The 25,530-nt window shown below is 43.8% G+C and overlaps 2 protein-coding genes and 1 long non-coding RNA gene across 5 annotated transcripts in view; 1 reads left to right on the plus strand and 2 right to left on the minus strand.

Moving 5' to 3' along the window:
- Nucleotides 1-1,438: 1,438 nt before the first annotated feature.
- PLAC8L1 (PLAC8 like 1) lies at nt 1,439-12,838 on the minus strand. Of its 2 annotated transcripts, none has more exons than XM_083600252.1 (4): nt 12,664-12,838; nt 7,588-7,724; nt 5,933-6,069; nt 1,439-1,693 (listed from the first exon to the last, which is right to left on the minus strand). In XM_083600252.1, the coding sequence occupies exons 1-4, from the start codon at nt 12,789-12,791 to the stop codon at nt 1,544-1,546; spliced, it is 552 nt and encodes a 183-aa protein (XP_083456378.1). In that variant the 5' UTR covers nt 12,792-12,838; the 3' UTR covers nt 1,439-1,543. The 2 variants fall into 2 exon arrangements, with proteins under 2 accessions (XP_083456378.1, XP_083456377.1); XM_083600251.1 differs by having other exon boundaries at nt 7,549-7,724.
- Nucleotides 12,839-12,949: 111 nt separating this feature from the next.
- LOC310756389 lies at nt 12,950-25,530 on the plus strand. Its single transcript, XR_014544847.1, has 3 exons — nt 12,950-13,046; nt 14,599-14,734; nt 25,049-25,530. It is a non-coding gene; the product is annotated as an uncharacterized lncRNA (long non-coding RNA).
- Nucleotides 21,050-25,530, minus strand: part of LARS1 (leucyl-tRNA synthetase 1) — a 46,547-nt gene continuing 42,066 nt past the window's right edge. For both annotated transcript variants that reach the window (XM_083600203.1, XM_083600202.1), the window contains exon 32: nt 21,050-21,426. In XM_083600203.1, coding sequence (XP_083456329.1) covers nt 21,221-21,426 — 206 coding nt within the window. In that variant the 3' untranslated portion in view covers nt 21,050-21,220. The remainder of the gene's footprint in view (nt 21,427-25,530) is intronic.

Below are 25,530 nucleotides of genomic sequence, written 5' to 3' on the forward strand. Positions count from 1 at the left end.
TGCGCAGCCTGGGAGTCATTTTGGACTCACAGCTGTCCATGGAGGCGCAGGTCAATTCTGTGTCCAGGGCAGCTGTCTACCAACTCCACCTGGTACGCAGGCTGAGACCCTACCTGCCCGCGGACTGTCTCGCCAGAGTGGTGCATGCTCTGGTTATCTCCCGCTTGGACTACTGCAATGCGCTCTACGTGGGGCTACCTTTGAAGGTGACTCGGAAACTACAACTAATCCAGAATGCGGCAGCTAGACTGGTGACTGGGGGCGGCCGCCGAGACCACATAACACCGGTCTTGAAAGACCTACATTGGCTCCCAGTACGTTTCCGAGCACAATTCAAAGTGCTGGTGTTGACCTTTAAAGCCCTAAACGGCCTCGGCCCAGTATACCTGAAGGAGCGTCTCCACCCCCATCGTTCTGCCCGGATGCTGAGGTCCAGCGCCGAGGGCCTTCTGGCGGTTCCCTCATTGCGAGAAGCAAAGCTACAGGGAACCAGGCAGAGGGCCTTCTCGGTAGTGGCGCCTGCCCTGTGGAACGCCCTCCCATCGGATGTCAAAGCGATAAATAACTACCTGACATTCAGAAGACATCTTAAGGCAGCCCTGTTCAGGGAAGTTTTTAATCTGTGATATTTTAGTGTATTTTTGGTTTTCTATGGAAGCCGCCCAGAGTGGCTGGGGAAACCCAGCCAGATGGGCGGGGTACAAATAATAAATTATTATTATTATTATTATTATTAAGGACCACCCACTCCCAGATTCTGCTAGCGACTGAGCAGACATGGAATTGAGTTGATCTGCATTGTGAACGTTTTGGACAGATAATAAAGCCTTGAAAAGACCAACGGCGAGTCTTGCCTGTTTGCTCTCGAGCAACCACGCTGGCACACATAGCAGGTTACAAAACTCTTCGTTCTCTCTATCTGACCATGTGAAACCTACCAGGAAGGAAGTCTAAGCTGGATGCTCCAAGCTTAGACTGCATGGCTTAAGCAAACCATATTGTGTTTCTATACAAATAATTTAGAAACGTTTTGGAACCTAAGTTATATTGCCTGTCTTTTCTTGCTGCTGTATGGAAAAGAACATGAATCAGACCTTTCAAGAGTTTGTAAGTAAAGCATTTTTAACTTACCAAACATGTGATCTCTTTCTATGCTACTTTGGAAGCAACTTAGAAGGGGATATTTTAAAGGTCTAACAGCCTATATTTCCACACATTGCTGTGCTGCATGCTTTGTGATATTAATTCTCTGCTGGAGCTCTCTCACCAAAGAGTACTTGTCCCAAAACTGGATCTTAGGCATCTGGGGATTTTTTTATTTTATTTTACCATGTCTAGTATATTTTTCCTTTTCAACCAAATATACCGTAAAACAAATTAAGACCAACAGATGGAAGTGTCTCAGTGTCTCTCTCATGGAAACACAAAAGTGAAAAAATTTGATCTGACACATGAATGCATTATTTATTTAACAATATAACCAAATTTGTCATTGCAAGGGGAAGAGGAAGAAGCATCATGAGCCAATCACCTCTGAAGGTTTTCAAACAAGGGCATCTTCAAATGGAGGAGGAGGAGATGTGTGCATTTCGTAGACCTGGAATGTAGGTCTCCTCTTCATTTCCCGGGCCATTTGACAGACTGCAAAAGGCCAGCAACAATGAACTGCCATCCAGTCTTCACACAGGGTTCCCTGCAGGGGGGAAGAAGAAGAGAACCTTTCCACACAAGGATGACTGAGAAACCATTTTTCCATGTCACTAAGCACTGGTCTCATTAGGCTCTCTGTACACTACCTCATCACCCTGATTCCAACCCTTTTTTAAAAGAGAGAGACAGAAATCATGAGTTTCTTCCACACTAAACAATATCATACATCATCTGTTTACTCCATTTATACATAAAATCCAGATCCAGATGTTGGCAACCCATTACATTCCTCTGTGACAATTAAAAACTACAACATTAAACTGCAGAGCCCTCCTTTCAGTGGGGACTAGCAAAGTGCTGTTGAGGCTTCCCAGGGCTACTGGCCTTTTCATTTTCCAGCTTGACACCTGCTTCCCAGCTCCTGACATTTCAACTAGTTGCAGCCTCTTCACTTGAGAAGCAATGGGGATACCGATATCAGCCAGTCATTAGCCACATCCTATTCCCCGTGAGGCAAAAATGTTTGTTCATTCATCTCTCTTTTTTATGGTTATAACTATGTGATCTTCCCACACAATAATGTTTTGTCTGATCCCAGCTTTTCTTTTCTTTTTTTACCATGGGATCAAGGCTTTCCGCACATTTTCCAGCACTGAAATGAATATCACACCTGCATTTTTAAAGGTAGTAAACAAGCCATTTCCCTATTTCCCCACACCCTGGCAGAACAGGTTTCTGAACTGCATGGTGCTACCCCTGCCCCACAACCAGACACTGTTGACTATAAAAACAACAACCCTGCAGCACAATTCTGTGTGTGTCTAATTCAGCGCTAAATCCCACTGTGATCAGTGGGGTTTATGCTCAGCCAGAAAACTACAGCCCTTGGTCTCACAGAACAGACAAACACTGATAGTGTTGCTCCTTTTCAGTGACAGAAAAGTTGAGCTGGTTCTCCCCACCCAGCCTAATGCAGGACAGATTGGTAAATTAGATTTCCAGTCTTGTGCTGCTGGAGAAAAAAGTGTGAGAGAATGTATCTTCTAAACATATTGCTGAGGGTGGTGTCGCATAGTATATATCAGGCTTCCTCAACCTCGGCCCCCCAGATGTTTTTGGCCTACAACTCCCATGATCCCTAGCTAGCAAGACCAGTGGTCAGGGATGAAGGGAATTGTAGTCTCAAAACATCTGGAGGGCCGAGGTTGAGGAGGCCTGGTATATATACGCCAGGGGGTTGCCAAACCGGGAATGTCTGCTGATTTGGTTGCCATTTGCTGATTACTGGCTGATGGCTAAAGGGGGAAGTGGTTGTGCAGAATCAATGCCATGCCCACATCTACCTAGGAGACATGTTCTGTTCCACACTGCTTTTCTCTCACCACCACAACCCCAATTTCCTGAAATGTACATGGATGGGAAAGAAGAAGAAGAGTTTGGACTTGATATGCCGCTTTATAACTACCCGAAGGAGTCTCAAAGCAGCTAGCATTCTCCTTTCCCTTCCTCCCCCACAACAAACACTCTGTGAGGTGAGTGAGGCTGAGAGACTTCAGAGAAGTGTGACCAACCCAAGGTCACCCAGCAGCTGCATGTGGAGGAGTGGGGATGTGAACCCGGTTCACCAGATTACCAGTCTACCGCTCTTAACCACTACACCACACTGGCTCTCATTTTGATGGAGATATTTCCCTGTGAAAATATGCACAGCGACCTTATCAAGTCCATGGCACAATATGGTGGGTGCTGGTGGTTCTACCTCATTCCCTGGGGTGCAACCTTCTGTTTGCCACATACTCGTTGTTCAGGAGCGCAATGGTGCAGCTCCAGGGTCATTTTTCTTTCAGTGGAGATGTGCTGCTCCTTCATGCAGTGCATGTTGTGCCTACATTCCACTACTTCACATGCACTCAGTCCTGGCACTCCAGCCTTTAGCCCAGCCTAAGATACACTGCTCCTGTTTCATTGGGTAGATAGCCTTTTCTGAACTTCCAAGTTTATTTCGCTAAAGAGTAGAGAATTTCCACTACAGACACATCCTAACTAAAGTATCCCACAAACATCCCAGAACTGATGTCCTTTCAACCTCACAATGCACTCAGTGGAGGCAAATAGAGTCCTGCCCCACCAGCATCAGTCTGCTCTCAGCTAGCCCCCACCTGGCGGCCATCTTGTCAGGGGCTCTGCCTGACAGTGGCTCTGGCTCCACCTGCCCTCCCTATCTTCTGCCCCACCATCCAACGGGGCCCAGTCACCACAGAATGCACTCCCACAAAATGTTAAATTAATATGACAACGTTTGCCTTTTGCTTATCGGGATAAAAGCTATGTGAGAAAATACACTACGTTTCCTTGATTCCTTCTGGCATCTTTTCCCTTCCTTCTTCCTGAATATGGGGCAAATGTATATTTTGCCCTCAAAAGGATATTTTAAAATGTGCCGTGCAATTTTGAAGCTACAGCAAAGAAAAACAGAGCTGCTCTTTCCCATTACTTTTAAAATATGGGTATTGGCTTGGCATGCCATTATAAACATAAGCACTGCCTTTTCCTTAAGAAAAAAAGGCTATTCCAAAGGTTTAATGCATTTGCTTGGCTTTAAGGAGGCACCACACCAGCAGAATAAGAGATATTTGCCCCATAAAGAGTGGAACAGTGGTGGTTTTGGAAAGGCAAGGGATGCATACTATGAGGCACAGAGATTTTATGCTGAACTTTTCACCCTCAAAAATATTTCAAGTCATTCATTAGCAAACTAAAGATCCCCCTGCCATGCCAACAGATTTGAAACTACAGCTATGGCCTCCAACAGCAGGGAGAGGGCGAAGTGCTGATGCCCAGATTTGGCTTTCTTTCAGATTGTGAAAGGCCATAGCTCAGTGGTAGAGCATCTGCCTTGCAAGCAGAAGGTCTCAGGTTCAATTCCTGGCGTTTCCAGGTAGAGCAGGGAGAGACTTTTGCCTGGAACCCTGGAAAACCACTGCCAGTCAGTGCAGACAGACTGAGCTAGATGGACCAATGGTCTGATCCAGTATAAAACAGTTTCCTGTGCTCCTAGGTATTTCTTAGCCTACTTTCAAGTCTAGAACCTTGCCAAGGTGCAATGGCATTGCATCCTTTACTGGCACCCGGGTACACACACACACACGGCAAGGCCAGGGTCTGGGAGCAGAAGATGAACAAAACCTGTCGCACCAGCTGAACCCTCACTGCTGCTGGGCAGGCATGGGGCACGGAGGGTTCATGCTGTGCCGCCTACCCACACAGCGGGGAGCCTGGTCAACCAACCAGTGCTTTCCCCCAACACTGGCCAGGGGGCCTGGGTGCAGCAGCAAGGCCAGACTGGGCTCTAGGGGCCAGAGCAGTGGTGAAGCTGCATGCTCCAACACTGGGCGTGGAGAGCAGGCAAAGGCGTGGCTGGCACGTGTCCCAGTTGCGTGGCACGCCACCCACAGGAGCGTGGTGCCTGGCACAGTGGGGGGGGGGTGCGACACATGTCCAGGGGGCAGCTGCGATGATACCCCCCTCCCCAATGGTGCCAGGATCGGTGCGCTCCCCCGCCCCCCTTTCTTCCACCAGAGGCCCAGAGACCCTGAGTGGCAGGCAGGGCAGGGATCCCTGCATGGGTGTGCCTGGTTTGTGCCCCCACAAAACCATGTGCCTGGGGCTATGGCCCCCCGTCCCTCCCCATGCTACGCCCCTTCCAAGGTGACTTACAATTGTGCATACCTATATATATTTGTGTGTGAACATTCTTATGAATAAACACAAGTTCATTTGTAATAATTGTTAAAACCAGGAGCGCAGGAAGTTGCCTTATATGTTTGGTCCATCTAGCTCAGTATTGTCAACACCGGGTGGCAGCAACTTTCAAGGGTTTCAGGCAGGAGGCATTCCCAGCCCAACCTGGAGATGGCAGGGATTGAACTGGGGACCTTTTACATGTATGCGCTCTACCACAGGATCCATGGTCCTTTCCACAGTTACAAGAAAGCAACCAGTTTAAGAGAAGCCAGCTATAGGAAAATACAGGTCGGCACACAACAAAACCCAGAAATCTGAGGTAAAACCAACAAGCACCCAGGAGCGGCAAATGTAGCAATACTTTTCAGTGAATGTCCAGAGAAAATAGGTTTTCAGAGATGTCTTAAAGACCATGACTGATGGAATCAGATACACACACACACACACACACACACACACGGAATTCCACGGGGTAGGAAACACACCACTCCTACACTGTGCATTGTGGGAGCTGGACAGAACACTTACATGGACTTACACGTATTTTGTGACTCTCTCTGGTGCCGACTCTCAAGGCCAAGGTGGAACCCAGAAGCAGAGGGAAACAAAAGCACTCCCCGAATCGGCTTGCAATACTGCATTCCAGACACAAGCTGCACAGTGAACCACACACACCTGCCATTAAGCACAACCACAGGAAGGATGTGATCACATGACAAAAACTGTATGTGTACATTGTATGCTCATACTACGAAGTTAGAAGGGACCCACATGTCACTATGTCCAAATTCCTTGTCTACCATAGGGTGGAATCCTCCATACACTGCTGTTGTTGTTGACATCTGCCCAGGGCTTTTATTCAGCTGGAACTCACTGGAACTCAGTTCCAGCACCTCTCAGGGGGGCAACATTGCCATTATAAGAGAACAAGGGAGGTGTAAATTGTTAGTTTCAACACCTCTTTTTCTAGAAAAATAGCACTGCATCTGCCTCAAGTGACAATGGAGTGCACCTCTGGGAAGTCAAACTGCTGTGTTTGCAGCACCAAAGTGACCTCCCCAGGGCGCATGTCTGGGCAATTTGTACGGAGGTCATAGGCTGCCCAGACCCCCCCTCCCAGCCTCGCTGATATGGTCCAAAGGCAAGCAGAGCAATACGTTAGGCACCTGCTTGACTGCAGGAGTTGCCAGAATGAGCCAACCATCTTAGCAACTCCACTCCAGATTTGTGTAGTTATTACTCCTTAGCCATTTCTTCTCCTGAAGATATCTCGCAAGGCAGCGGTGGTTTAAGATCAGAGTTTTCCTTCTCTTAGAAGGGCTACCTTCCCAGGTTGACAAGACCCACCTGCCCCTTATTTCCCTCTACAGCACATGCAGAGACCACCTTCTTGACCACTGGACCCACTATTAGTCTTGTCTGCTCAATCTGCCCGTCTCCACACGCAGGGGAAGTCCCTAACTCACTGAGGGTTTGAGACCCATCGGCTACCCTCACCTAGTCTAGTCAGCTAGTCAAAGCCATTTCCCAGGGTGTGGCCGCTGTCACATGCTGATAGCTCCTAGGAGCCACAGGTGACAGCTGAGTGCGGTGTGTCCCCCGCCATTAATCTATGGATAACCCACAGGATTTGTACTCCACAAGCAGACTAAAGACAGATATAAGATGCACTATGCCAAAGATGATTACAAAGGAGGCCACCTTTTCATTCAGCTCTGTTATATCTGATGTCTAGAACTGAACAAAGCCAAACCCATTAAAAGTCAGTTTCACAACAATATTTTTGGAGCCAGGATTGTACTTCACTGGAAGCAATCATTCCCCGGAGTTGCAGACGGCTGTTAAGGAAACCTTAATGTGACCTTCTCTATCCCTCAGAAGTATAGTAGTGAAAATCAGGTTTAATATTAATACAACAATATCTTGATAAGAGAGCAAGCAACCTGCCTTCTGATGGGTAGTTTGTTATAAAACACAGTAGATGAGGATACAGGCAGACCTGGGTCAAGGATCCAAGGACAGCCCTTTACTCTTTTTTCCTCCAATATCATCTCAACTCCATTAGCTCAACAGCAACTTTTATGGGATGAAGCTCTTCAATCACCAGTCTTGAAGTAAGTCTATTAAAAAGAACCTCATCTCTCCCGTGCACACCTGGGATACAACTTTGAAAGAAGCAATTGAAACTCTTACAGACTCTTTTGTCGCTGCAGACATCAAACAGGCCAGTGGACCAGTTGCCTCCAGTACGCACGATGGTTGTGATGGTGGTTGTGACACCACTAGCGCGAGTTGGTTGTGTTGTCACAGGCCCTCTTGAGTTTTTCTTCCTGATTTTTGAAATAAAGAATAAGATAGATGTATAATATATACACAAATAGCAGGGACCCTGGGGTTTAGCAGCAAGGTAGCTCATAAACCTCGCCATCTTTAGTCTGAAAGAGGCAGGAGAAAAGAGATTCCTTTTTTTAGTGCTACCCATTTGCTTTGTTTTATAGCAATCATCCCCTTTTGCGAATTCAATTTCTCCCTGTTTGTGTCAATACTGTTTCCCACCCTCCGCTCACTACAAAAAACAAAAATAAACAAATAAAAATGCCTGATTGTCAGTGCCCTTTAGTCTCTAGTGAAGAAAGAAATCACCCGTGATCAAAGCACTTGAAGGACAAATATACAAACTAGGTACATTTTTCTGTATTCACCTGCCTAATGGTAATTTTCCTTTTCCATGCTAAAAAAACCAACAGCCAACTGTTCAGAGCACAGATCTAGCAATACAGTGAATGCGCTAAATGATTTATAGTTTTAAAAGGTAGGGGAATGTGAATTGCCCGTGTGGATTTTCTTTCAAAGTTGTATTTTTACCCTTCCCAGCTTATTGGCATCATTCTCTGTCTTTCAAGAAATTCATTTTAACTAGGATTGAGGACTTAATGGTATTTTGAAAGATGTGTGTGTGTACACACTGATGTGACTTATCTACTGGGCTTTGTTCTGTTGCTCAGTTTTGCCTCCAAAGAAGGGCCTGTGCATCAGAGAAGGGGGGTGATGCTGACCCAATGGGGCATACCCAGCAGGCCTTTGTAGTTTTGGAGGATTTTTTTTTGTCCTAGACAGTAGTCCTCCGTGTTACACAATCAATCTATTCTGAAACTTAGGCATGTATAAAAAGCAATTTGTGATATGTCACATAGATTTGCTGTTAAAATTGACTTATTACTGTGACGCATCCTGGGAATTTACTTGAATGGTACGATTAATATATGTATATATTCCATTCTATATTCCTGAAAGATTGGGGAGTTGGACAGGAGAGGGTGTATGGGCCTGCCAGAATGATTGCAGATGTTCTTCAATTGTTGCTCTAACTGGAATCTTCCATTAGGGAAACAACAGAGAAATGGCTCAAGAAGCGTAGATGATAGCTGAAAATGGTGACTCCTCTTTAATCTTCACTGCAGTCAGAGTGAGGGGACAAGGTAACTAGAAAACAGCAGAAGCAGAGAGCAGAGGGAGCCACCAAATTGGCGCATTTTTAAAAATGGGTGCATTCTTCAACATGTCATTGACACAATAATAGTGCCTTGGTAATGGATTTTTACAGGACTGGCCACACATCATTTCAGTTTTGTTCTCCCCAATGTTATAGCATTATTACCACCTGGAGGAGCACCATAGTGTAACAAAAGCAGGGCAAAAATTAAACTGGAACATTTGTGGTATAGAATTGTGGTACAGGATTTCAGCAGACAGCTACGGGGCAAGCACGGATTGGAAATGACGCAGCATGTTCACCCTGAAACCGCTGCAGGCGCAAACAGTATGGAAAGTGGGGTCACATATACCTACCCCAATACTGTCATGAACACAAATCATCACAAATGCACAATATAAATTCTGACAGGGCCCTGAAAAATTGCATTCCCACAGATTGCGTTACCAGTAGGCAAATGTTTCCCCCTCTCTCTGTGTGTTCCTGCTCAGTGGCTGCCATTAACCTAATGAAATGAAGGCTCCTAGTGCAGAAAACTGCTCCCCACCCAAGATACTGGGGTCAGTAAAGACTACCCCTGAAGTTGCAAACTTTTCCTTCCCAGTAAAATCACCAAAAACATTTTTAAAAAAATCTGAGGCACCCAAATTCTTTTGTGAGTGGACCAGGGAGGTGCAGAAACTTCAAGGAGGTTAATAAAAATTGAGATTGAACTCCTCTGGCATTCCTGCAAAATGATCTCTCTCACTTTCTAGTTTCTTCCCCCTGAATTGTCTTTTCTGGCACTTTTGTACAACTGCAGGATCTCTGTAAATCACAATGGTTAAACTGACACTCCAGTGCCCTGCAGGGACTATTTTCCCCACCCTCCCACCACAGCGGAAGAACATAGTCGTCCCAAAGTAGCACTAAATCAAGGTAGCTGCCTCATGTGCCAATACCAATAGTTTTCAGTCTTAAACTATAACACTCTGGAGGGAAGTCCTGTACACAGACCTTGGTGTTTTTGAACATTAACTTTGTGCAAAACACTGCAGCCTGATAACGACTTGACTTATATCCTGGCCGTCTGTGAAAAAATGTGTATGCACTAAGATAAGCAGAGGAATTTACTGGACAGGGACTTTAAAAGGGTAGCTGGAAAAGTTACAGGGGGCCATATGATGCCACAACAGGTGTGCATATGTGGCATGAAACATATTACTATCAGCATCCACACAGTCGTCTCAAGGTGACATACCATTAAAAACATCAAAAAATTACATTTTTTAAAATGCATTTAAAACAAAACTCAAACACTACAAAATAGACACCCATGGTCAAGTTCCATTTTTCCAGTTAGGAAAGCTTGCCAGAACAAAAATGTTTTCAGTTGTTTCCTGAAAGCGCATACAGCGGGCGCATTCCATATTTTGACAAGAATACTATTCCACAGAGCAGGGCAACTACACTGAAGACCCTGCTCACAGTTACTGCAGAGGGAGCTTCTGGGGTCTTTGCAACTTGCAAGAGAAATTCTCCTGCAAACCACCATGATCTACTGGGTATACAGCACTGGCATATATTCCCAGTGCTCAAAAACCTGCACTGGTTTCCCGTATACCTTGGAACTCCCTTCCAGTTGAGGTCAGACAACCCCCCTCCCTGTCGAACTTCTGGCACTGACTGAAAACTTTATTCCAGCAGGCATTTTCACTGAAGCCTGGTTTTATGGTTTTCACCAATTATCTTTTCTGTCTTTTATTTCTAGTTATAGAAATTGTTTAAATGAAGGATGAATACAAGAGAAAAGGCAGTCTTTCAAATAATAAAGAGTTTTTGTCAGAAACCAAGGATTAGCCATTTTCGTATTTTTAAGGAAATGTAGCCTATTCAGACATTGATAGCCCACATAGGGAATGTAAACATGAGCAAAATGGACCACCACTGACTGACCTTGCATGTATCAGCCACTGAGCATTTCACCTCTGAACATCCAACATTGTACAAGGTTTGAATGGGAATTAAAGGTAAAGGGACCCCTGACCATTAAGTCCAGTCGCGGACGACTCTGGGGTTGCTGCGCTCATCTCGCTCTATAGGCCGAGAAGCTGGCGTTTGTCCGCAGAAAGCTTCTGGGTCATGTGGCCAGCATGACTAAGCCGCTTCTGGTGAACCAGAGCAGCACATGAAAACGCTGTTTACCTTCCTGCCGGAGCAGTACCTATTTATCTACTTGCACTTTGACGTGCTTTCAAACTGCTAGGTTGGCAGGAGCAGGGACCGAGCAACGGGAGCTCACCCCATCACGGGGATTCGAACCGCCAACCTTCTGATCGGCAAGCCCTAGGCTCTGTGGTTTAGAGCACAGCACCATCCGCGTCCCTTGAATGGGAATTATAAGTGATTAAATTTACCAGGGTTCTCGATTTAAATCTGTTTGACATCAAGGCTCTCGATTCCATGAAGGCTTCTAAGTGCATTCAGCTGAATGTGCTCAACATGTGAATGTTGGAAGCTGTCATGGACCAGGAGTCAGCTTCACCTGCTGAACAGCAGCCTGAAGGGGGAGAAGGCAGAGTGGCTCCACCTGCAGCTGATCAGCATTCAAGGACACAGAGGAGAAGGCATGGATGAGAACCAGCTGGTTCCAGCCTTCTTAAGCAGAGCTTCCAGCAGCAGTCAGATGCTGGAAACAGAACACGTAGTTCCTGGTCCTATCTTGCTGCTTCCTGTTCATCTTTACCCTTGATCCATGAACCTGCAGATTGCAGTCCACCTGACCCTAGGAATGGACTAGACTGGACTTTGGGTGCTGACTCTGCCTCCAGGCAAGTACACCTCAGAGACTCTTCTGATTGGCTGGCCTCCCACTCCACTGAGCTCTGCACGTTGTTGCTCAGCAACAAGACTATGGCAAGGATGGAGTATGCAGGGACCAGGCAAGTGTGGCACCTCTACTTGTGCTTGCATTCCTTGTTCAGGCATAGCTTGTCTAGTGTAAAGATGGACATCCTTTGGTCCTCCAGATCTTCTTGGGATGCAACTCAAAGCAGCTTCAGCCAGCATGGTCAACAGTCAGATGATGGGAGCTGTAGTTGTGGAAGGGCCACAGGTTCCCCCCTTTGGTTTTGTCCTTGAGGAGAAATGATTGGAGAGGAAGGGGTTGCTTGTGTATTGCAGGTGTTAGGAGGACAACAGAACCAGGGTGATGCAGGTTCAAATCCACACTGTGCCATGAAGCTCACTGGGGCCATTTGCTCCCTTTTCGGACTAACTTACCTTAGAGGACTGCTGTGAATCTAATGTGATGGTGGTGGGAGAATTTTGATAAAGGGTGGCATAAAAATATACCAAATAATCCATTAGGAACCTGACAATATGTGACAAAACCTAGCATTAATTTGCTTTATATGCTTTGTGTAAATTAGCGTAATTTTTTTATACAGAATTAAGCATTTTTTAAATTTAAGTTTTGTTTTTAAAAAGCTTTGATTTGTAACACAAATCAAAGAGAAAAAGCATTTCCATAGTATTATACCAACAGTTTCAATGTATTTATCTTAAGAACTGCTTGAGCTCAGCAGTAGAGAGGATAGAAAGGAACAGCATAAATGGTTTTAGCCCAAACCAGAACATTGCTCCGTCTAGTTCAGAATTGTCTACTACACTGGCTGGCAGCAGTTATCCAGGCTTCAGACAGATTTCCACACGTAATAGGGAAACCAGCTGTGACCATCTCAAATGCAGGCCCAACCGTGCTTCCCAAACAAATAAATAGCTAATTTATTTCTTACGGCATCATATGCAAGGAGCCATTCCAGCTGTCAGATGCTGGCAAAGGAAGAGCCAGTGAGGAGGGTAAAATCTCAGACAATGGGGTTTTCTCAGCTGTAGTAAAGCAGTAGCCTACAAGCTTGTCCATTGGAAATAAGGAAGTAGGCAAAAGATCCAGCTGTGACTGAACAGTGAAACGGGAGTTTCTAGAATGTTTGCACAAGACTGATGACATCACAGCATTCTCCATTTTAGTGTCACAATAAATTAACTTTTTATAGACTACTGTTGTGAACTGCAAACACCCCAATAACACCCATTTTACTGCCTGCATTTTTTTGCTGATTTAAAGATAGAAAGACCATCTTTAGAATATTTTAGAAGGATATACATGGGAAATGAAGTTCTGTCAAATCTGTGTTTGGAAACAATCTGCTGCAGCAGATAAGAAATGGGGGAGAAATGTGGTTTGCTTCACATTAAAATGTGATCATATCTAATTTTCAGTTCCCAAAACAATATACAAACAAATACACCCTCCCAAATTTGTGCTTCTCTAAATTTTGCCATGCAATTCTCCAACCAAATTATATTTATTGCATGAAAACACAGATCCTAGTAGATTGGCATAACACTAACATATGGAGATGCATAATAGAAGATTGTTTTCAAATATGGCCCTGTCTGCACTATGCATTTAAAGCAGTATCATAACCCTCTAAGCAGCCATGGCTTCCCCGAATCCTGGGAACTGTGGTTTGTTAAGGATGCTGAGTTGTTAGGATACCCCTATTGATTGATTGCAATTGTTAAACCACTCTGACTGCTCAAAGTGGTATGATACTCAGAGCCAGCCCGTGACATTTTGGTACCCGAGGCAGACTCCAAAATGGCACCCCGCTCCTTGCCAGGGAAGAAGGGGTTAGGGAAGACCTACAGCAGGAACAAGGTGGGGAAGAAAAGTGAACATTGGGATCTGCTGCCCCAGTGGACCCTGCCGCCTAAGGTGGTCACCTCGTCTTGCCTCATGGGTGGGCCAGCTCTGATGATACTATTTTTGTCTGTAGTACAGATGGTGTATATTGTTTGTAGAAATGCTAAATGTTCCTTCTCACGGTGGCAACCACCACCGGATGAAATTGGGTTGATGGCTACTAGAGATTTTTTTTTTTCAGTGTTGACTCTATATCTACCAGCGCATCTCATCTGCTGCAATCTTAAATATCATTTGGTGCTTCTTGGAGCTATTGTGCAGTTATTCTGTGCTGCTGGTTTCATTTTGTTTTGGGTTTAATTTCCAGATGGATCAAAATAGTGCACATACGTTCTTCCAGCGCAAGCATTCCAGCCTGCCAGATGGAAGAACCCCCTCTCTTCACCCCATGTGAGATGCATCTAGAGATTGTCCCGACCCCCACCCCAAAAAGCAATTACAGGGGGTATTGCAGGGGGGTAGAGAGGGAAAGCCCCACTGCTGACATCCTTCTGCAGGGTTTCTGCTGGCAAGACTCCTTAGGCATTTTTTGCTGGTAATCTGCCCAGAGAACATTTGTTCTTGAGTAGCATGGAAATATTGAAAAAAGTATTACATAAATAAGGGAGATATATATGGCACTGTAGTTAAAGTTTTGTGTTTTATATTGTTGCTTTACTGGTTTTAGGTTGTGTTTTTGTTTTAAGTGTTTAATAACTGCCACTTGGAGATTTTTGGAATATTAAAGTTTTTGACACCTGAGCTAAGATTAAAATTCAAGGTAAGACCATGCACTCAGCAAGGTTTATTTATTGTTCTGCCTTCTAATCTTTGAAATATAAAGTTGCAAAATGTTGAAAAGCAGGCTTAATATTAAAATGTCAAAATTGTGGAAATGCAACTCTGTGAAGCTTCAGTGTTTGGCTAAATTGAGACTGAAACTTTTTCAATGTGGTGTTTGATCCAATTTTAGGGCTTGCAGCTTGTTACCAGCCTTTCAGAAGCCTAATCAGAGAACTCTAGAAAATCAACATTAGAAAACCTAGTTAACAAAGCCATGAAGACAAGATAAAATTTCATATTAAGGAGGGAGGAATTGAAAATGAAGAAATTAAGGGGTGTGTATATTAAGCAGAAATGGCAAGCCAGCTGCTCTTTACAGATGACTGAAAGCTAAACTGCTAGCTCAGGTATCCCTGGAATAACTCCATTCAGTATGCATTTTGGTTTGGAGAAAGTTTTCAGCCCGAAACCAAAAGTTCATCGAGGATTGGGGAAAATTTGTAGAATATCTGAAAAATATATGTGAGGTGCAAACAATGCTAGTGGGGTTTCAAGAAGCACTGTAAAAACTTTAAGGGGTATTGTTGAAAGAAAATAGAAAAAAGGAGGGATGATAAATGGCAATGCAATTAAAGAAATGTGTATTGAAGGGTAAAAATGGATTATTACCAGAGAAGCTGAAGGAAGACCAAAATTTGTACTTTGTTAAAATTAGGTAAAATTTGGATAAAATTGTATGATTGTATTGAAAACTAATAAAAATAATTACAAAAAAAGGAAGAGCTGTGCCCCAACTGGGGAGCCTTAAAAGAGCCCAATGTTCCCATAATAATGTGTCCTGCCATCACATAATTTAAAGGGAAAAATAAGATAATATAATGTAATTACATATCCACTAATATTTCACAGATGAAAGTAGGGGCATCTCTTTATTTTCTTACTTTATTTCACTGCCTGAGCCTGCCCCCATACCATGACTCATTAGCTCTCTTGAAGGTATGTGTGGGACATGGAACTTCGTTACTGGTCCTGCCTCTAATATGATGCATGCACAGCCCCTGTGTCCTCAACCTCTCTCTGTATACAGTTAGCAGACCTTGCAGCTTGGGTGAATTGTATTGGAATCATTTACAATTTATGGAGTTTAAAGGCTTTATGCATGCAGGAACTATTTACAGGTTTAGTGGGGATAAGAGAGAAAATAGCAGACACCTTGTCTGGAGAGAACAACAAACCAAGATGGCCGAGCTGGAATTAACTTAAACAGAGAGGCATAGAAACAAGTGTTGGCTTGATCACTACAGACACAGTGCCCTCATGTGGTCTAAACTGACACATGCATTAACTAGAAGTTCAGGAGAAGGAAATGTATTTGTTTGCCTTCAACTTGTACTGCATGCTGTATGCCAAGGGAAACCTGTGCAAGGTTAGCTGAATGCCTTTAGGCACCACACACAATCAGACTTTCTGTGAGCTTGCATGGAGCACCTATACACATCCAACTGAACATGCATAAGTGCTGCTTCACAGACATCACACTGAATTGCATAGATATCAAAGAGCGTCTTCCTCTCTCTTCACAAATACTTTGTATACATGAGCCCCCTTCAAGTGTTACCATGGTGTACTAATCAAACAAGCAAGGGGAGGCTGCAGAAACAAGCATGCTAGGTCTGACCCCTCCTCCTTACTGTCACCCTCTATGAATGGGAAAGAGGCTGTCTGTACATACATGCGCACTAGAGTCAGTGTTCCTACCTACCATTCAGAAATTTAGGGCACAAGCACACAAGGAGTTAGTGGCAATCAAGTCACATTGAGAGCAGTGGGATGGAAATTAGCCAGGATTTACTGAAATCCCATTCGTTGCAATGGGGTTTCCCTGCAATTCATTGCTTTGATAGATTGTATTCCTTGTTTATAAAACAAGGCCTAGAAGAGAGGACAGAAACTAGCGCACATGTGCACAATTCTTTTTTTAAATGCAGCCCCAGAAAAGACAAAAAGAGAATAAAATAGGAAAAGTACCAGGAAATAGGCACTGTCACTGCCTATTCTTGCCTGCTGCCACTATGTCAGAGCCCATCCCTCTTGCTTCTGGACTTTGGCTGCTTGTTCCCATTCAAATTGTTCTAGAGTATAAAACAAGTTTGTTTCCTCATCCACTTCATTTTACTTTACATCAGTATGTATAGATAGACACATAGACAGACAGATTATTCCTTGTTAAAAATGAACCTACTCCAATTTCTTCCAACAGACCAATAGAGTGTCAACAGTTTTGTAAACTGTATGGAGATTTTCATCCCCAATAAATCTCTCTTCTCTCCCCACCCCCACATCCTTAGATCTTATCAGTTCCAAGGGGCTAAGTTCCTGACTTACAGTGCCACCTCCTGGACATCAATAAAACACACAGAGCAGTCCATTTAGCTTCTCAGTTGCTGCTCAAGCATTTCAAGAAATGGTCCATTTCAGATGGGTCTCTCCCCCCCCCTTCCTCTTTCTATCAGCAGGAATGCACAGCACAGATTTCTTTTGCTAGGTTGGGTCCAAAATGAACAGAAGAGTAGATAACAATCCTTGGAGCTTTTGCAACAAGTACCGGTACTAATTTCCCTTTCTAACATCAATACAAACCCATCCCTTTATTTCTATGTGTTAATCCAAAGACAAGTTCTTCAATGACAAAGATAAAGCAGCCAGTTCTGCTGCCAGACATTGTCTAGTCTGCCCCTGCTTATCTTGTTGACCGTAGACTTTTTCTTGCTGGATTCCAATTTTCTACAGGAAGCAGACATCAAACAAGGGAAAGTGTTGCTTCTAGGGAGAGGAGAAACTATCTACAAACCTCAACCCATAAACACTACAGCCTAGAATTCAGCTCATTTGCAACTAGATATTGATATTGCTACAAATGTCTATATACTTGATATGATTCCAAAGTAGAATGAAGCCTGATCTAGTTTCTGGGTCAGGAAATTGCTAAATAGCAGGAAGCAGAGAGCAGGAATAAATAAATAAATAGAAAGTGGATTCCCCAGACTCCGTATTAGGACCTGTGTTTTTAAGTGATCTAGAGTCAGGGGTGAGCAGTGAGGTGACCAAGTTTGCTGTTTATATTAAATTGTTCAGGACTGTTAAAACAAAAGAAATTGTGAAAAGTTCCAAAAGGATGTCTCCCAGCTTGGTGAATGAGCCATAAAATGGCAAATGTAACTCAAGTGGTTCATGTTGGGGCACAAAAGACAGGGCCTTCCCTCCAGTGAAATGTTTTAATGAAATGTTTTTGTTGCTGCTCATTGCTTTTGCTTTTATATCCTTACTATTTTTATGCCTTGTAATTTTTAATTGCTTTCTTCATTGCCACACGCTTCATTAAGGAGCAGAGAGAAATGGCAAAAAGCGAGGGCAGGGAACCTCCGGCCAATCTTACATGGGTCACATGACAATGGTGGGCACGGATTATAAAAAAAAAAGCAAGGATTATAAAATTTACCGGTGAGCTATTTTCTGGCACTCTCATGCCCCTCTCCATATTGCATTGAAGCAAGCAAGAGGCATTGTCAGTGATCAAGGGCACATTCCAGACACACAGAATTTACTGTGATTCCAACTAAATGTTAGGAAGAATTCTGTGACATTAAGATCTGTGGAATGGACTATGGCTTTTAAACAGAGGTTGGGTGGCTGTCAGGGATTCTTTAGCTGTGATTCCAGTATTGCAGGGGGGTTGACTTTTGGAGGTCCCTTCTAACTATACAGTTCCATGGAAAACAATTGAGGGTGTGAAATAGGGCTGGTGAGGGATGTGACCAAGGGCCAGGCAGAGAGACCCAGTTGTCCGCACTTGGCCCCTGCTCTAATCATTCACATTTTTAAAAGTTGCAAAGGCCAGTAATTGTTCTGCATGTTATGGAAAACAAGCAAGCCATTTGGCAGTAGCACATATTGTTTGCTGTAAATATACTGTGTCGACTGTTCCCACCGGCCACTGCACACCGCAGCTACACAACAGGAACGCGGTTTGCACTATGACCCGTTAATGACTTACAGAACAGCTCTTGAGCTGGCCTGGCCCCGGAGGAACTGGGAAAGAGAGAATCAGGAGTAACACGGGCTGCGCAGGAATGCTAATGCAAACTGAGAGAGGGACTGACACCGTTCTGACAAGGTCAAACTTCAGAGTATCCAAAGGTGTAGACAGGCAGCGGGGGGGGGGGGGGGGACAGAGACAATGCAGGAGTCTAATTAGATATACTGTATTTTTCTGTGTTTAAGACGATGTTTTTTGCAAAAAAAAAAGTAAAAAATTGGGGGTCATCTTACACACAGATGGGTGAATGCATATGGGTTCAGGTGTGGGTGGCTGGGCTCAGGCTCTTGAAATTTGGCAACCCTAACTATTTTAAAATATTGATTTTATTTTGGGTTCAAAAAAATAGGGTCTTATACATAGGGGCATCTTATATACTGAAAAAAAGAGGTAATTTTCAGAGCCATAATTGTACATATTGTAATACCTGTGGCTACTAGGTAGCACATTGCCACCCTTTCCCTCCTTTTAAAAGTATTTCCCTCCCTTGCAGACAGCATCATCTGCAAAACAATGGTGCTGTTGCCTGTTGGTTCCCTTGGCTGGGCTGACAATCTGTGCTGCCTTTCTCAGAATTTTATGTGTGCCAACAGGGGATCTGGGCCAAGGCCACCTCTGTTTCTGCCAGCTCTCTCAAGCCACAGGGCGCAGTTAGCCTTCTGCCCTGGCTGTAATTTGTTCTCCCTCCACAGTTTGGGCTCCTCTTGCCGCAAAGGCAGGCATTCAGTAGACAGCATAATTGCAGAGTTAGAACTGCTCATTTTCGTGCTGGCATGCTATAGTTAGAGAGATGCTGGGAGGCAGCCTGGCTGGCTGCAGAGAGCATGATCAAAGTATTGAAAAGAGGAGAAAAGAGAGGATGTAGCCTTTACCCACTCGTCTCCTTTTTTTGGAGTAGGAAAAGGGAACTGGTTAGTAAGTAACTGAGATGCCTGCTGCGCTTCTGATGGAAGATCAATGAATGAACAGACCCACAAAGGCAAAGGAGTGGGCTTGCCTTGCAATGGCAAACAATGAAAAAGCATCTCTTCTGATGGGGTGCACATAATCCTACTTTAACCTTTCCTCCTCTTGGTGTACTATGTTGACTCCCAAGGAGCTGAGACTTATAAAAGAAAAGGCAAAGCAAGATTTTCCTAGGTATGAGGAATTTTGTTTTTGTAGGAAGACTGTAGGGTGCGATTCCGAGTATCCACCTTCAAACATTCAAACAGTTTCTGGAAGCAGGAAAGAAACTCCCAATTCAAGAAGTGTTTGTGAACAGCATTTTACATTGATTCCAAATCAGACATTTTGGTGGATGAACATCATACTTTGTTACACCAGCTTTTATCTTTGACGTTGACTACCACATGCATTTTTTTCTTATAAAGGCATTCTTTACAATGGCTTCTGAGCTTTAGGAGAAAGTTCCAACTTTTGTTTTCAAACCAGCTCAACTTCCCAAGCTGCAGCACACCAGCTGTTGCTGTGGTAGAGTTAAAACACCATCAATCAATCATCTTCTAGGTGCTTTTGCCTTGCAAGGTGATGCAGGTAGAATTTAGGGAGAGCGATAACAACCCAGATCAGACCTGGGATTGATAACATTAAGTGTCAGGTTAAAATAAAAGTATGCTCCACAATTAGTGTTTTGAGTCTTATTTGTTTTCAGCACGGTTTTTGCCACTGCCAGCATTAAGTATTTTACTTGTACAACTTATTGGTAAAATTGTACGATGCTTTGGAAATGGTAATAGAAAGTACCCTATTTAAGTAAAATAAAACTGAAACATGCTCTTGTGAAATGCCCACCTTTACCTTCTTTATCACCTCCCCTCCCTAACACACTAATATCACAGTACCACCATAGAACCAGGTCAGCACTTTAGACTGAATGCAGTGGAGACGGTGCCCTGCTGGAGTTATCCAGCTGTGGAACAGCTTGGTCAGACACAGCTTCCCATCCTCAGTTATAGAGTTGGAAAGAGTAGACAGGTAGGTGAAGGGATTTATGGTGCAGTACAGGGATGAGGAACTGCTGACCCAGGGAGCACAATAGACGCATGGAGCCTTTTCATCTAGCCCATGACTTCCCTTTGATCCCAACTCCTCCTGAGCCTTGCTAGGTTTCATCTTCTGCCACAGCAGTTGTGCATGCCTCACTTAGTCACCAGAAGGGACTCCCTCCAACCACCCACCACTGCAAAAAAGGGCCAGAGAACAAGAGAGGGATGGATCTGGTGCAAGAACAAAGTGATGAAGTCAAGAGTGGAAAACACAAGCAGTGGAATGGCTCCTCAGAAATTGCTGCCTCTCCAGACTGCTCTCCTTCCTCTGCCTTTTTTTTATATATAAAGTAGGCTGCTAAGGAAATGCAACCACATGCATGTATGGCTCCACCATCTTTCAACTCTGAATATTCCAACATGAACACCAGAAGTCTATCACAGCCCTAAGATGTTCATATTGCACACACTTGTGTGTGTCATTTTTCATGCATTTTTAAAAAGGTGTTTCTGAACTGTGTCTTGATTTAGGTCAGTGAGATTATTTTCAAAAGAAAGTCACAGGGGATGGAAAATATATTTATTATACCACATTTAAAAATTAAGGACCCTGATCTACATGCAAGATTAAGTTTCCTTCCCCTCCCCAAGCGAGAAATTAAATTTGTTGTGGTCCACTAGATCGCTTGAAAGCTGTTCGTATTTAAAACATTCATAACCCAGCTCGGTGCAAAAATCTAATTAATGATATAGACTAGCGTATCCCCAATATCTGTTGTTCGTCCATTCTCAGTGAGACGAACCCGCTTTTCAGCAAGGTCTATGTGAAAGACAGCTTGATCTAAAATGGGAGATTTCTCAGCATCTTCTTTACCGAGCACAGGAACACGGCGTGGGCCCAGGAGAGGGTCATCAAAACGCATTAGTTTCACTTTGGAAAGATCTGGAGGGCGGACGGGGAGAGAAAGAATACACTTGTAAGACATGTGCATTTTTATACAATAAAACAAATCACAAGGCAGTTCAGGCAAGGTACCTAGCAAGGAGAGAGCATTAGCCTGGGCTGCTGAAACTCTTAACTGCCCCAATTGCTTAAATAGCGCCTTGACAGATGTTTACAAGCTGTTGTGTAGGCCATTTGCCTCAAAGGCTACAGAAGCCCTTAATAACCAAGACTTAATTAAAAGGCAGTGTGGGTTCAAGAATATCCAACATGAATGCACTGACACCGAGGTGTGCCTCAGCATAAAAAGTGAGCAAACACTTCCAACTACAGAGGGATACATAAAGACCTCCAATTGCCCTCCTGCGACAGCAGGACAGAAACACTGAGGGGTGTGTGTAATTTTATGGTTGTTTTAATATGAGGTTGAATAAATTTACTATGTAAAGTTTTGTGTTTTAACTCGGTACAAAGCAAAATGGCTTACAGAAACTTTTCAGTAGCTTTCCTTCATGCAAATTACGATGCCGGAGAAACATCAGCCACTTCCTTAGCATTGTGCCCTCTATCTATTAATACTGAAGTTTTACATTAGCTGTTCAGAGATCTGCGGCCATTCACTCGGGCAAGCAAGAGGAAGAATGGCTCTAGAGAAAAAAGTCAAAGGTGTCCTCCCACTTCAACCCCGAACAAATGAACTATGTAATTTCCTCTTCTCTACTGCAATCAGGCCTGATGCCAGTGGTTGCCCAGGCTGGGTTCTGGCCACGGGCACCAAGGCTCACCAGCCCAACCTGCTGCCCACTCACTCACCCCTGGATCTGGGTGGCAGGCTATGGGCACCATTCACAAACCAACCTTGGCTTCCAGCCAGGGGAGCAGGGTCAGGGAGCCCACTGGAAGTCTGGCAACAGCTTTAACTGCAATTTGAAGTTAAACACCCTTGCAGTTTCCAGTTATACGCCATTCTTTTTCAGGCATGACTAACAGCCAAAGAGGCATGGAAGTAAAAAAAAGGGGGGGTCAAGAGGACATTAAGAAAATCTAGAGGAATGAAATAAAAAATGTATGGAGATGTTTCCCCGGAGAACCAAGTAGTTTACAGTATACTCTCCATCTCGTATCTCACTTCCTCCCCAACAACCCTTCTTTATCTCTCATTCCTCTCTTTTATGTCAGAAATATTCAACATAAAAGGGAGGGAGGAACATCGCCTGCATAGAATTGTGAGAGGAAAGATGGTTAAAACTGGAAAATGTTTTAATACAAGCAGAAATGTTGTCTCGGTTTTGTTATTAGATGCAACTGCTTTTTTAAAAAGAAGTCCTTTAAATAAGTTCAAACGATTTCTCAGTAAGAACTGTGAAGCAGAACTTTCCTAATGAGCCAGCTATTTTAGTCTGCCTAAGTTGCTGCTCTTTCACCACTAGCTTTTATCAGATAATCTTTTCAAGTGCCTGCCTAACAGTGACATCTTCTGGAAACAACGATTTGGAAGAATTACTGATTTACTCTCAATTGCTTTTCATTCACTTCAAACAATCAGGCTGTGCATCTCTAGTAATTGCCTGCCCGAGCCTGAAATGTGCAGTACTCCGTTTTTGCTTTGCAAGACAAGTTATAGACTTCTTCCTCTCAGCTCTTTTCTGAAAACACAACTTCACACTGTAATATAAAAATTGTCTCTCTTCCTAGGATCAAAACACACAAGCCGCCAAAGTGATGAGGAAATAAATTATACGACGTGAAAAGTTTGGACCAAGACATAATTCTCTCACAATTGCTGGAATCAGCAAAGCCAGCAAGCAAACAGGAAATTGTCTCTGCTTTTTAAAGAAATTCTGTCAGTTCTGTTCAGCAGAGCAACCTGAACTTCAGGCTTAATGCCTTGCTTCCTTTAAACAGTTTAATTAGAAGGGTGGGATGCCTGCAAAATAAGGCCATTAGCAACTGGATAACAGGAAGGAACTCAACGTGTTCTAATTTGAGGACACACTTAAGAATGTAAACAGAAGTCACCTCAAAATACACCTTCTGTAAAAGCTGCTTACTCCTGGGGTTGTAACTAAAGTGCAGCTGAGTAACGCATTCCTTTAGTACAAGGGTTTCCACTTTTGCAGCAGGCTTCTCCCCGAATCTGTTCTAGGTGCTTCTCCAACACTCTGGAGCAGATTTGGGGGAGGTGCAGGGCGCATGCAGGGAAGGAGGGGGAAAGCCCTGCTGTGCCCTGACACCTTAACTGGATAACGCCCCCGGTTAGCAACTAAGCTTGCTAAAAGACCATTTAGACGAGGTACAGGGGGTGAGGAGGAATACACAAACGTTGCTCATCCACACAGTTTTTTACCACCTCTGATCACTCAGGAGGGCAAGGTTGGCCCTGGAGACCACAGCTGCAGAACCCTGTTAACATTTACTCCCCGCCCACCCACCCCTGGCAACTCCCATTGCAAACAAAAATAATCCTTGAGTCACCAAGCTCTTTCTCCCAGGAGGTTTGTCAAAGCCCGAGCATCTTTCAGAAACTACGCAAAACAATTTTGTTTTGGTCAACGGCATTTGATGGCGCAGACTGGAGCCAGCATGAGGGTTTTCTGTGAGCATATTCGTTAGATCTGACAATTAAGACTTTCAATCTGAATTTTAAAACAAAGTCACCAAATTTAAGGTTTAGAATTAAAGAACATTATGGTGAAAATTGAAAATGGTACCAAAGGAACATCCAGAGTAAATAATCTCAAGAACTTTGGGACACAGAATTGCTAACATTTTATATTTTTAAACGCAAACAATTTTTACAAATCTGTTTTCAGCCTTAACTGACAAATAAATAATTTGTTAAAGCTAACTTCTATATTACAAGAAAGAAAGAGATATTTTTTCACAGCAGCTATGGATGTCAAATCTGGCTCTTGAGTGAGAATGTGCATTTGCTTTAATGCCTTTATGCTACAAGTCATTACTGCTGGTGAACCCTAAGTGCTTTCAGGGAGATGGAGCTAATACTTACCACCTCTAACACTGTATAGTTTGAAATTTAAGACTTGAAAATAATGTGGTTCATGCATTAAGAAAGTGTGAGTTGAGTGGGAGTGGGTGGCTCAGGGGACTTGAAATGGATTAATGCATCTTTCACATTTAAGTTGCAGGATCAGGTCTGCAATAAGCGAACATTAGCTGGTGGAGAGGGGGCTGACTTCAGATCTGGAGGGAGGGAGGAAGAAGTAGGCTTAGAAATCCCCAGGTGTGAAGTTCTGGCTCAGGCTCATAATGGCCTTGGCTGTGGCTCCAACCCTGTCCCAGAAATTCTGGGTTCCTGCTGCAGCAGCATTCCAGAGCACAATAGGGGCTCTCGGAGCAAATGCATATACCTGCTCCCCAACATGAAGCTCCTCCTGCTGCAACAGACACTGTGAGGTTAGTTTCAGTGAAAGGGATAAAGATGTTCATGGTGGGCTATGCTAAGGCTGTGCTGCCAGTGAGGTTACTTACTTAAGGGGCCAGAGTCTTGGCATGAACTCAAAAAGAATACAATTTAGTTTCTTTTTAGTTAGAAAATCATTGCTGAGTCCATCCTGAATCAACATCTTCACTAACAGTAATTGATCATTGCTATCAACAGGCATATCTACAAGAAATGAATCTTGGGCTCGGCTCCAGATTCCGGACAACTCCAAGAGGAAGGAATGACTCAAGGCAAGCTGATCCCACAGGGATCTTCTGACCACAGGGGGACGCAACTAACAATCTGGTCATTGTTCAAACCATTACTGATACCATAATAAAGGTAGCTTCTATAAAATCAAGTAGAATGTATATACTATTGGTGCTCTTTTCTAACCTCCTGTAAGAATCACTGTAGCAAAGGCCTCTTTTGGTAGCATCTTACAAATCTTAGACTAACAAGACTGTAAAGTGTGTTGCGCACAGACAGTGCCACAGAAAACCAATACAAATAGTAACAAGCGAACAGGGGCTGCTTTTATAGTTAGAACCACGTGAGACATCCAGTGAGTAAGAAAACACATTTTTGACAATCAGCATTTACTGGATAAGCTGCTTTGTAGGAATTTTAACATCTAGCTGGCTGAATTATTTGACCTA

The sequence above is a fragment of the Podarcis filfolensis genome, assembly GCF_964270895.1.
Source record: "Podarcis filfolensis genome assembly, chromosome: 2".
NCBI lineage: Eukaryota > Metazoa > Chordata > Lepidosauria > Squamata > Lacertidae > Podarcis > Podarcis filfolensis.

Excerpts from the sequence above, each read along its gene's own strand:
- PLAC8L1 (XM_083600251.1), bottom strand. The coding sequence starts at position 12,791 with ATGGACAAGCTTGTAGGCTACTGCTTTACTACAGCTGAGAAAACCCCA. Across the intron at positions 7,725-12,663 it reads GGCTCCTTGCATATGATGCC|GAAGAAAAACTCAAGAGGGC; the intron begins GTAAGAAATAAA and ends TTCAAAAATCAG. Across the intron at positions 6,070-7,548 it reads CTTTCAAAGTTGTATCCCAG|GTGTGTGTGGTTCACTGTGC; the intron begins GTGTGCACGGGA and ends GCTTAATGGCAG.